This window comes from Drosophila ananassae, unplaced genomic scaffold (assembly GCF_017639315.1).
Source record: "Drosophila ananassae strain 14024-0371.13 unplaced genomic scaffold, ASM1763931v2 tig00000129, whole genome shotgun sequence".
Lineage (NCBI taxonomy): Eukaryota > Metazoa > Arthropoda > Insecta > Diptera > Drosophilidae > Drosophila > Drosophila ananassae.
Window position 1 is genome coordinate 250,325 of NW_025319125.1, and position 11,274 is coordinate 261,598.

At 42.9% G+C, this 11,274-nt stretch overlaps 1 protein-coding gene across 1 annotated transcript in view; it reads left to right on the forward strand.

Moving 5' to 3' along the window:
- The window catches only part of LOC123258307, a 29,392-nt gene extending 19,963 nt beyond the window's left edge, over positions 1-9,429 (forward strand). The window contains exon 3 of the mRNA XM_044718178.1: positions 9,338-9,429. Within this exon, the coding sequence (XP_044574113.1) occupies positions 9,338-9,429 (92 nt within the window). The remainder of the gene's footprint in view (positions 1-9,337) is intronic.
- Positions 9,430-11,274: the final 1,845 nt, after the last annotated feature.

The following is an 11,274-nucleotide window of genomic DNA, read 5'->3' on the forward strand; positions in this document are numbered from 1 at the left end:
AACTGCAAGGGTATATAAACTTCGGCTCTGCCCGAAGTTAACTTTCCTTTCTTGTTATACCCTTGCAGAGGGTATTATAATTTTGGTCAAAAGTGTGGAACGCAGTGAGGGAGACATCTCCGACCCAACAAAGTATATATCTTCTGAATCAGGATCACCTCCTGAGTCGATATAAGCATGTCCGTCTGTCCGTCTGTCTGTTTCTACGCAAACTAGTCTCTCAGTTTTTAAGCTATCGAGTTGAAACTTTGCACACACCCTTCTTGCCTTTGCAGGCAGTATATAAGTCGGAACGGCCGGGATCGGCCGACTATATCCTAAAGCTGCCATATAACTGATTGATCGGAAATGCCATAACTTCGTTGATTTTAAAGTTAGAAGGATGGGATTTTCAATGGATGCCTCTTTGGGCAAAATAACTCGATATACTAAATTTCATACGGATCGACCGACTATATACGATCCGTTATATATCTAATAATATAAGATGCGTGGCGCCAAGTAGCGGACTGCACCTCAACTGCAAGGGTATATAAGCTTCGGCGCTGCCCGAAGTTAGCTTTCCTTTCTTGTTATACCCTTGCAGAGGGTATTATAATTTTGGTCAAAAGTGTGCAACGCAGTGAAGGAGACATCTCCGACCCAATAAAGTATATATATTCTTGATCAGGATCACCTCCTGAGTCGATATATCCATGTCTGTCTGTCCGTCTGACCGTCTGTCCGTCTGCTTGTTTCTACGCAAACTAGTCTCTCAGTTTTTAAGCTATCGAGTTAAAACTTTGCATACACCCTTCTTTCCTTTGCAGGCAGTAAGGCATAAGTCGGAACGGCCGGGATCGGTCGACTATATCCTAAAGCTGCCATATAACTGATTGATCGGAAATTCCATAACTTCGTTGTTTTTAAAGCTAGAAGGATGGGATTTTCAATGGATGCCTCTTTGGGCAAAATAATTCGATATGCCAAATTTCATATGGATCGACCGACTATATACGATCCGTTATATATCTAATAATATAAGATGCGTGGCGCCACCTAGCGGACTGCTTCTCAACTGCAAGGGTATATAAACTTCGGCTCTGCCCGAAGTTAACTTTCCTTTCTTGTTATACCCTTGCAGAGGGTATTATAATTTTGGTCAAAAGTGTGGAACGCAGTGAGGGAGACATCTCCGACCCAACAAAGTATATATCTTCTGAATCAGGATCACCTCCTGAGTCGATATAAGCATGTCCGTCTGTCCGTCTGTCTGTTTCTACGCAAACTAGTCTCTCAGTTTTTAAGCTATCGAGTTGAAACTTTGCACACACCCTTCTTGCCTTTGCAGGCAGTATATAAGTCGGAACGGCCGGGATCGGCCGACTATATCCTAAAGCTGCCATATTACTGATTAATCGGAAATTCCATAACTTCGTTGTTTTTCAAGTTAGAAGGATGGGATTTTCAACGGATGCCTCTTTGGGCAAAATAATTCGATATGCCAAATTTCATAAGGATCGGCCGACTATATACGATCCGTTATATATCTAATTATATAAGATGCTTGGCGCCACCTAGCGGACTGCACCTCAACTGCAAGGGTATATAAGCTTCGGCTCTGCCCGAAGTTAGCTTTCCTTTCTTGTTTTACCCTTGCAGAGGGTATTATAATTTTGGTCAAAAGTGTGGAACGCAGTGAAGGAGACATCTCCGACCCAATAAAGTATATATATTCTTGATCAGGATCACCTAGTGAGTCGATATAACCATGTCCGTCTGTCCGTCTGTCTGTTTCTACGCAAACTAGTCTCTCAGTTCGGTCGACTATATCCTAAAGCTGCCATATAACTGATTGATCGGAAATGCCATAACTTCGTTGTTTTTAAAGTTAGAAGGATGGGATTTTCAATGGATGCCTCTTTGGGCAAAATAACTGGATATGCCAAATTTCATAAGGATCGGCCGACTATATACGATCCGTCATATATATAATAATATAAGATGCGAGACGCCACCAAGCGGACTGCACCTCAACTGCAAGGGTAAATAAGCTTCGGCTCTACCCGAAGTTTGCTTTCCATTCTTGTTTTACCCTTGCAGAGGATATTATAATTTTGGTCAAAAGTGTGCAACGCAGTGATATTCTTGATCAGGATCACCTCCTGAGTCAATATAACCATGTCCGTCTGTCCGTCTGTCTGTTTCTACGCAAACTAGTCTCTCAGTTTTAAAGCTATCGAGTTGAAACTTTCCACACACCCTTCTTTCCTTTGCAGGCAGTATATAAGTCGGAACTGCCGGGATCGGTTGACTATATCCTAAAGCTGCCATATAACTGATTGATCGGAAATGCCATAACTTCGTTGATTTTAAAGTTAGAAGGATGGGATTTTCAACGGATGCCTCTTTGGGCAAAATAACTCGATATACTAAATTTCATACGGATCGACCGACTATATACGATCCGTTATATATCTAATAATATAAGTTGCGTGGCGCCAAGTAGCGGACTGCACCTCAACTGCAAGGGTATATAAGCTTCGGCGCTGCCCGAAGTTAGCTTTCCTTTCTTGTTATACCCTTGCAGAGGGTATTATAATTTTGGTCAAAAGTGTGCAACGCAGTGAAGGAGACATCTCCGACCCAATAAAGTATATATATTCTTGATCAGGATCACCTCCTGAGTCGATATAACCATGTCTGTCTGTCCGTCTGACCGTCTGTCCGTCTGCTTGTTTCTACGCAAACTAGTCTCTCAGTTTTAAAGCTATCGAGTTAAAACTTTGCATACACCCTTCTTTCCTTTGCAGGCAGTAAGGCATAAGTCGGAACGGCCGGGATCGGTCGACTATATCCTAAAGCTGCCATATAACTGATTGATCGGAAATTCCATAACTTCGTTGTTTTTAAAGCTAGAAGGATGGGATTTTCAATGGATGCCTCTTTGGGCAAAATAATTCGATATGCCAAATTTCATATGGATCGACCGACTATATACGATCCGTTATATATCTAATAATATAAGATGCGTGGCGCCACCTAGCGGACTGCTTCTCAACTGCAAGGGTATATAAACTTCGGCTCTGCCCGAAGTTAACTTTCCTTTCTTGTTATACCCTTGCAGAGGGTATTATAATTTTGGTCAAAAGTGTGGAACGCAGTGAGGGAGACATCTCCGACCCAACAAAGTATATATCTTCTGAATCAGGATCACCTCCTGAGTCGATATAAGCATGTCCGTCTGTCCGTCTGTCTGTTTCTACGCAAACTAGTCTCTCAGTTTTTAAGCTATCGAGTTGAAACTTTGCACACACCCTTCTTGCCTTTGCAGGCAGTGTATAAGTCGGAACGGCCGGGATCGGCCGACTATATCCTAAAGCTGCCATATAACTGATTGATCGGAAATGCCATAACTTCGTTGTTTTTCAAGTTAGAAGGATGGGATTTTCAATGGATGCCTCTTTGGGCAAAATAATTCGATATACCAAATTTCATAAGGATCGGCCGACTATATACGATCCGTTATATATCTAATTATATAAGATGCTTGGCGCCACCTAGCGGACTGCACCTCAACTGCAAGGGTATATAAGCTTCGGCTCTGCCCGAAGTTAGCTTTCCTTTCTTGTTTTACCCTTGCAGAGGGTATTATAATTTTGGTCAAAAGTGTGCAACGCAGTGAAGGAGACATCTCCGACCCAATAAAGTATATATATTCTTGATCAGGATCACCTCCTGAGTCGATATAACCATGTCCGTCTGTCCGTCTGACCGTCTGTCCGTCTGTCTGTTTCTACGCAAACTAGTCTCTCAGTTTCAAAGCTATCGAGTTGAAACTTTCCACACACCCTTCTTTCCTTTGCAGGCAGTATATAAGTCGGAACTGCCGGGAGCGGTTGACTATATCCTAAAGCTGCCATATAACTGATTGATCGGAAATGCCATAACTTCGTTGATTTTAAAGTTAGAAGGATGGGATTTTCAATGGATGCCTCTTTGGGCAAAATAACTCGATATGCCAAATTTCATACGGATCGACCGACTATATACGATCCGTTATATATCTAATAATATAAGATGCGTGGCGCCACGTAGCGGACTGCACCTCAACTGCAAGGGTATATAAGCTTCGGCTCTGCCCGAAGTTTGCTTTCCATTCTTGTTTTACCCTTGCAGAGGATATTATAATTTTGGTCAAAAGTGTGCAACGCAGTGAAGGAGACATCTCCGACCCAATAAAGTATATATATTCTTGATCAGGATCACCTCCTGAGTCAATATAACCATGTCCGTCTGTCCGTCTGTCCGTCTGTCCGTTTCTACGCAAACTAGTCTCTCAGTTTTAAAGCTATCGCGTTGAAACTTTGCACACACCCTTCTTTCCTTTGCAAGCAGTATATAAGTCGGAACGGCCGGGATCGGCCGACTATATCCTAAAGCTGCCATATAACTGATTGATCGGAAATGCCATAACTTCGTTGTTTTTCAAGTTAGAAGGATGGGATTTTCAATGGATGCCTCTTTGGGCAAAATAATTCGATATACCAAATTTCATAAGGATCGGCCGACTATATACGATCCGTTATATATCTAATTATATAAGATGCTTGGCGCCACCTAGCGGACTGCACCTCAACTGCAAGGGTATATAAGCTTCGGCTCTGCCCGAAGTTAGCTTTCCTTTCTTGTTTTACCCTTGCAGAGGGTATTATAATTTTGGTCAAAAGTGTGCAACGCAGTGAAGGAGACATCTCCGACCCAATAAAGTATATATATTCTTGATCAGGATCACCTCCTGAGTCGATATAACCATGTCCGGCTGTCCGTCTGACCGTCTGTCTGTTTCTACGCAAACTAGTCTCTCAGTTTCAAAGCTATCGAGTTGAAACTTTCCACACACCCTTCTTTCCTTTGCAGGCAGTATATAAGTCGGAACTGCCGGGAGCGGTTGACTATATCCTAAAGCTGCCATATAACTGATTGATCGGAAATGCCATAACTTCGTTGATTTTAAAGTTAGAAGGATGGGATTTTCAATGGATGCCTCTTTGGGCAAAATAACTCGATATGCCAAATTTCATACGGATCGACCGACTATATACGATCCGTTATATATCTAATAATATAAGATGCGTGGCGCCACGTAGCGGACTGCACCTCAACTGCAAGGGTATATAAGCTTCGGCTCTGCCCGAAGTTTGCTTTCCATTCTTGTTTTACCCTTGCAGAGGATATTATAATTTTGGTCAAAAGTGTGCAACGCAGTGAAGGAGACATCTCCGACCCAATAAAGTATATATATTCTTGATCAGGATCACCTCCTGAGTCAATATAACCATGTCCGTCTGTCCGTCTGTCCGTTTCTACGCAAACTAGTCTCTCAGTTTTAAAGCTATCGCGTTGAAACTTTGCACACACCCTTCTTTCCTTTGCAAGCAGTATATAAGTCGGAACGGCCGGGATCGGTCGACTATATCCTAAAGCTGCCATATAACCGTTTGATCGGAAATGCCATAACTTCGTTGTTCTTAAAGTTAGAAGGATGGGATTTTCAATGGATGCCTCTTTGGGCAAAATAATTCGATGTGCCAAATTCCATAAGGATCGACCGACTATATACGATCCGTTATATATCTAATAATATAAGATGCGTGGCGCCACCAAGCGGACTGCACCTCAACTGCAAGGGTAAATAAGCTTCGGCTCTACCCGAAGTTTGCTTTCCATTCTTGTTTTACCCTTGCAGAGGATATTATAATTTTGGTCAAAAGTGTGGAACGCAGTGAAGGAGACATCTCCGACCCAATAAAGTATATATATTCTTGATCAGGATCACCTCCTGAGTCGATATAACCATGTCCGTCTGTCCGTCTGACTGTCTGTCCGTCTGTCAGTTTCTACGCAAACTAGTCTCTCAGTTTTAAAGCTATCGAGTTGAAACTTTGCACACACTCTTCTTGCCTTTGCAGGCAGTATATAAGTCGGAACGGCCGGGATCGGTCGACTATATCCTAAAGCTGCCATAACTTCGTTGATTTTAAAGTTAGAAGGATGGGATTTTCAATGGATGCCTCTTTGGGCAAAATAATTCCATATGCCAAATTTCATAAGGATCGACCGACTATATACGATCCGTTATATATCTAATAATATAGGGGACTGCGCCACCTAGGGGACTGCACCTCAACTGCAAGGGTATATAAACTTCGGCTCTGCCCGAAGTTAACTTTCCTTTCTTGGTATACCCTTGCAGAGGGTATTATAATTTTGGTCAAGAGTGTGGAACGCAGTGAGGGAGACATCTCCGACCCAATAAAGTATATATATTCTTGATCAGGATCAGCTCCTGAGTCGATATAACCATGTCTGTCTGTCCGTCTGACCGTCTGTCCGTCTGTCTGTTTGTACGCAAACTATTCTCTCAGTTTTAAAGCTATCGAGTTAAAACTTTGCATACACCCTTCTTTCCTTTGCAGGCAGTAAGGCATAAGTCGGAACGGCCGGGATCGGTCGACTATATCCTAAAGCTGCCATATAACTGATTGATCGGAAATGCCATAACTTCGTTGTTTTTAAAGTTAGAAGGATGGGATTTTCAATGGATGCCTCTTTGGGCAAAATAACTCGATATGCCAAATTTCATAAGGATCGACCGACTATATACGATCCGTTATATATCTAATAATATAAGATGCGTGGCGCCACGTAGCGGACTGCAACTCAACTGCAAGGGTATATAAGCTTCGGCTCTACCCGAAGTTAGCTCTTCTTTCTTGTTATACCCTTGCAGAGGGTATTATAATTTTGGTCAAAAGTGTGCAACGCAGTGAAGGAGACATCTCCGACCCAATAAAGTATATATATTCTTGATCAGGATCAGCTCCTGAGTCGATATAACCATGTCTGTCTGTCCGTCTGACCGTCTGTCCGTCTGTCTGTTTCTACGCAAACTAGTCTCTCACTTTTAAAGCTATCGAGTTAAAACTTTGCACACACCCTTCTTTCCTTTGCAGGCAGTAAGGCATAATTTGGAACGGCCGGGATCGGTCGACTATATCCTAAAGCTGCCATATAACTGATTGATCGGAAATGCCATAACTTCGTTGTTTTTCAAGTTAGAAGGATGGGATTTTCAATGGATGCCTCTTTGGGCAAAATAATTCGATATGCCAAATTTCATAAGGATCGGCCGACTATATACGATCCGTTATATATCTAATTATATAAGATGCTTGGCGTCACCTAGCGGACTGCACCTCAACTGCAAGGGTATATAAGCTTCGGCTCTGCCCGAAGTTAGCTTTCCTTTCTTGTTGTACCCTTGCAGAGGGTATTATAATTTTGGTCAAAAGTGTGGAACGCAGTGAAGGAGACATCTCCGACCCAATAAAGTATATATATTCTTGATCAGGATCAGCTCCTGAGTCGATATAACCATGTCTGTCTGTCCGTCTGACCGTCTGTCCGTCTGTCTGTTTCTACGCAAACTAGTCTCTCAGTTTTAAAGCTATCGAGTTAAAACTTTGCACACACCCTTCTTTCCTTTGCAGGCAGTAAGGCATACGTCGGAATGGCCGAGATCGGTCGACTTGTAACAATGAGGATGAGGTCCTTGAAAGTCATAAAGGATATGATATTCGAGTCCTAGGCGAGGTGTCAAGTTTGGGAGGGGTGCCGCACGCAGTAAGACAAATCTTCCGGCTCTGGCTCGCCAGCTAATGGGGTGGTGTTCTTGCCACGCCTCTTAAGGTGCCTTTTTCTCATTATTCACAAAAAAAACTGCGTGCATGGGGCAAGCTTCTCTAGGTAAGAGATCGGCTACTCATCTTGGCCATCGGGAGAAAGGATTAAGGAAAAATAGAAAAGTGGGTTCCTTCGCTACGGACTACACTGCCGAGGGCTCAAGACCTCCGATGTTGTAAGGCTTGTTTGCCCACCCTACCTATGGCTAACACGGTCCTGGATACCAGACCCATGATATTGTTATTAGCCCCTACCTCGGCGGTCTCAAGGGGATCAGTTAAGTCGGGTCAAAAAATAGAGTTAATTAGCACATTATAAATATTTATTTAATTATCAAAAGAACTAAGTTTAATTGCTAAAATGAACATGATAATAGATGAAATATTGGCAAGTTATAAATATTGATATAAATTGTATAAATAAATAAAAATTGACGAGAATTGGCTTTTCAAAATAGTAAAGAAAAATTAGGCATAAGCTAGGCCTTCCTATTAAAGTATAAATGTAGAAATTGCTTCGAACATATAAACGAACATATAATCGAACATATAAACGAACATATAAATGAATTTGCGCTCAAACTTGAGCGAAAATTTGCCAACGATCTGGGTCGAGCGACTTAGACTGAGGTAACATATTTAACATTAATCTGAACTTTTAATTTTCTTTCTTTTATTTAAATTTTAAATTGGCCATTGTGTTTAGGAGGCATTTCTTGTTCTCTTTTATAAGCTTATTGATTGCATTTAATTTTCCTTTCTTTTGATTAACATTTCTAATGAAAAAGAGTTTACCATTTACACTCACCCCAATTTTGGTAATTCCATCGTCGAAAGCGCTTTCTCGGACTTGGGGGTTTGCTGAAAATTTCGAACTTGAAAATAATAATATAAAAAAAAACAAGGAAATTTCGTTAGCCGTAAATACACTGTGGGCCCATGGAAAATATTTTTTTCTTTTTTTTTTCTTTAAAGGTTAAGTCTAACCTCACCACCACTTCGACCCAAGTTTGGCCAACTTTCTCCTCTATTTCCTTTTACAATTTTTCACTCCAATGGCACGGAGCTGATTTTTGCCATTGGCAACTTACTTAAGCTAACACTTAATTGGGAGCCGGAATCCCACGTGGATTCGCTGCTCCGATTTTTCCCGGCCAAATCTCTCCGTCTTTTCACGCCGGGATCGCCAAAAGTCTCCCAAGTGCCCCGGGTCATTCACGGGTCACTTTTCCGTCGGAAAACTGCGATCTTTTCGAATTTGCTCGCGGCGAGGAAAAATTATGCGCTATCGAGCGCGGTTGGGATCAAACTGCCGCTCGCGCAAAGGGTTCGATGGAGGGCCTAGCGAGTCAAACTCGAGCCCGCCAATTGAGTCTTTCTTATTTTATCAGTTTTTTTTTTTTTGGTCTATCTGATAATCTGAGCCCGGCGAACTCTGCTCCTGCTGCTTGGCGTCGTGGGCTTCAGGAATCCTTCAGATCCGCTCCGACTCGTTGGGGCTGCCTGACTTCCCCTCTGTTCCGGCAATAACTACCCTTTCGCCGAGCCTAGTCATGAAAGAGATACTTGACGAGAATTCCTAACTGACCCGTACCCCTTTCTTACCTCCACAGATCCAGAACTGGCCACAAAAACGGTGGGCTTTCCTCTTGGACTTTTCCGCCCCTGGAACTACGCTCCTCGTTCGCCGATTATTTCCACTTAACACTTGGACACTTAGGTAAACTCAACCGAATCTGAGGAGGTGCAATAAGGGAATGCTCGCACTGACGCCAAAATTGGCGCCGAATCCTCCTTGGCCTTTGCCCGAAGAGACAATCCTCCAAAATGGAAAGTTGCCATTTTACCCGGTTGCACTCCTTCTAATCTCTCTTTGCCCCTTTCTAGTTTGAAACTTGTCATCTAGATGGCGCACCTTTTCCCTCTGCCTTTCTTTTTACAGATACAAGCGTTACAAAGCCCCTCCGCCAAGAATCTGACTTGGGGTTTGATACCCTAAGACAGATTCCACCAACAGCTTGTATCTGCCTTAGCTACTGTCTCATATCCTTTGCATGAAATTTTCCCAGGAGACGGCCTTGCAGATCCTCTAACTCATAGCATGAGTTCCCAACTCTTTTGCGCACTCTAGCTTTTATGAATGCTGGGCCTAATTTGGCACTATATCCTGCCGCAAAATTACTCTGCTTAAAGATTTTGTAAAATATTTCTTGCCCTTCTTTATAAGCCACCTCTCTAGCCCGCAGATTATACTGACGCTCATTCTTCTCATTCTGTTTCCTCAGAACCTCGCAAGCCTTCTTCCGGACTATTTCCATAGAGTCCTCTTTTGAAAGCGCCAAAGACCTGTCCTCCAACAGCCCTAAAGCTCTCAACAGTTTGTAGGATGACCCTGAGGAGACGAAATTCTGGCCGAAAGCCATATAATAAGGGCTAGCACCCAACGCAGAATGAACCGCTGTACGTAGAGCGCAACAAATACTGCTGAGTTGCTCGTCTCAATCTTTCTGGTCCGGTCTGACATAAGATCTTATCGCTGCGATGACTGATCGGTTAACCCTCTCCGATGCGTTCGACTGGGGCGAATAAGCAGCGGTCAAAGTGTGTGAAACAGAATATTCCCTTAGAAATTTCTGAAAAATCTCAGCCCTGAACTGCGTTCCATTATCGGATACAATGGTTTCCGGTACGCCGAAAGTATGAAAAAGATCTTGCTGGAGATATTTAATGACCACGTCTGCCGTGAATTTTTTTACCGCCTTTAGAAATACAAACTTTGAGTAGTGGTCCAACACTATGAATATTCCGATGTTCCCACTCCGAGACCGGGGGTACGGACCTAGAAAATCTATGTAAAGACGCTGGAAAAATCGCACAGGATCACACAGGAGCCACACCCATTGGAGGTCGAAGAGTTTTATTTGGGGCCTTAGTGGATTTACAAACTTCACAAGCTTGCGTATACGACTTCACATCGTTGACTAACCCTGGCCAATAGTAGTATCGCCTCACCCTTTCCAACGTCTTGTGAATACCTCCATGAGAAGCAAGAGGCTCGTCATGATTCTTTCTTAGAACCTCGGCAACTAGCTCCTCGGGAATCCACAATTTCCAATTGAAAATGTCATGCATCTGGTCTCCCGTTGCATGTTCTGTTCTTCGGTAAACGAGTCCATCTACCACTTTCAAATCTGGCAATTGATTCTGATTGGCCTTGATTTTCTCTATAATTTCTAAATACTTGGCCGACCTGAATTCCGGTGCTTGCAGATCTATTAAAAGTCCGTGTCTCGCCTCTATAGCAGCTAGTTCCGCCTCATTGACCCTAGACAAAGCATCCGGTACCATATTCATTTTCCCACTTCTGTGTTCAATACTGAACGTGAACCCTTGCAACTTTAGAGCCCATCGAGCTAGGCGCGAGTGGAGATCCGTCTGACTCATGAGCCATTTGAGTGAAGCATGATCAGTAATCACCGTAAACTCATGGCTTTCTATATACGGCCGGAAACGTTTGATACAAATTATGGCCGCGAGACACTCCTGTTCA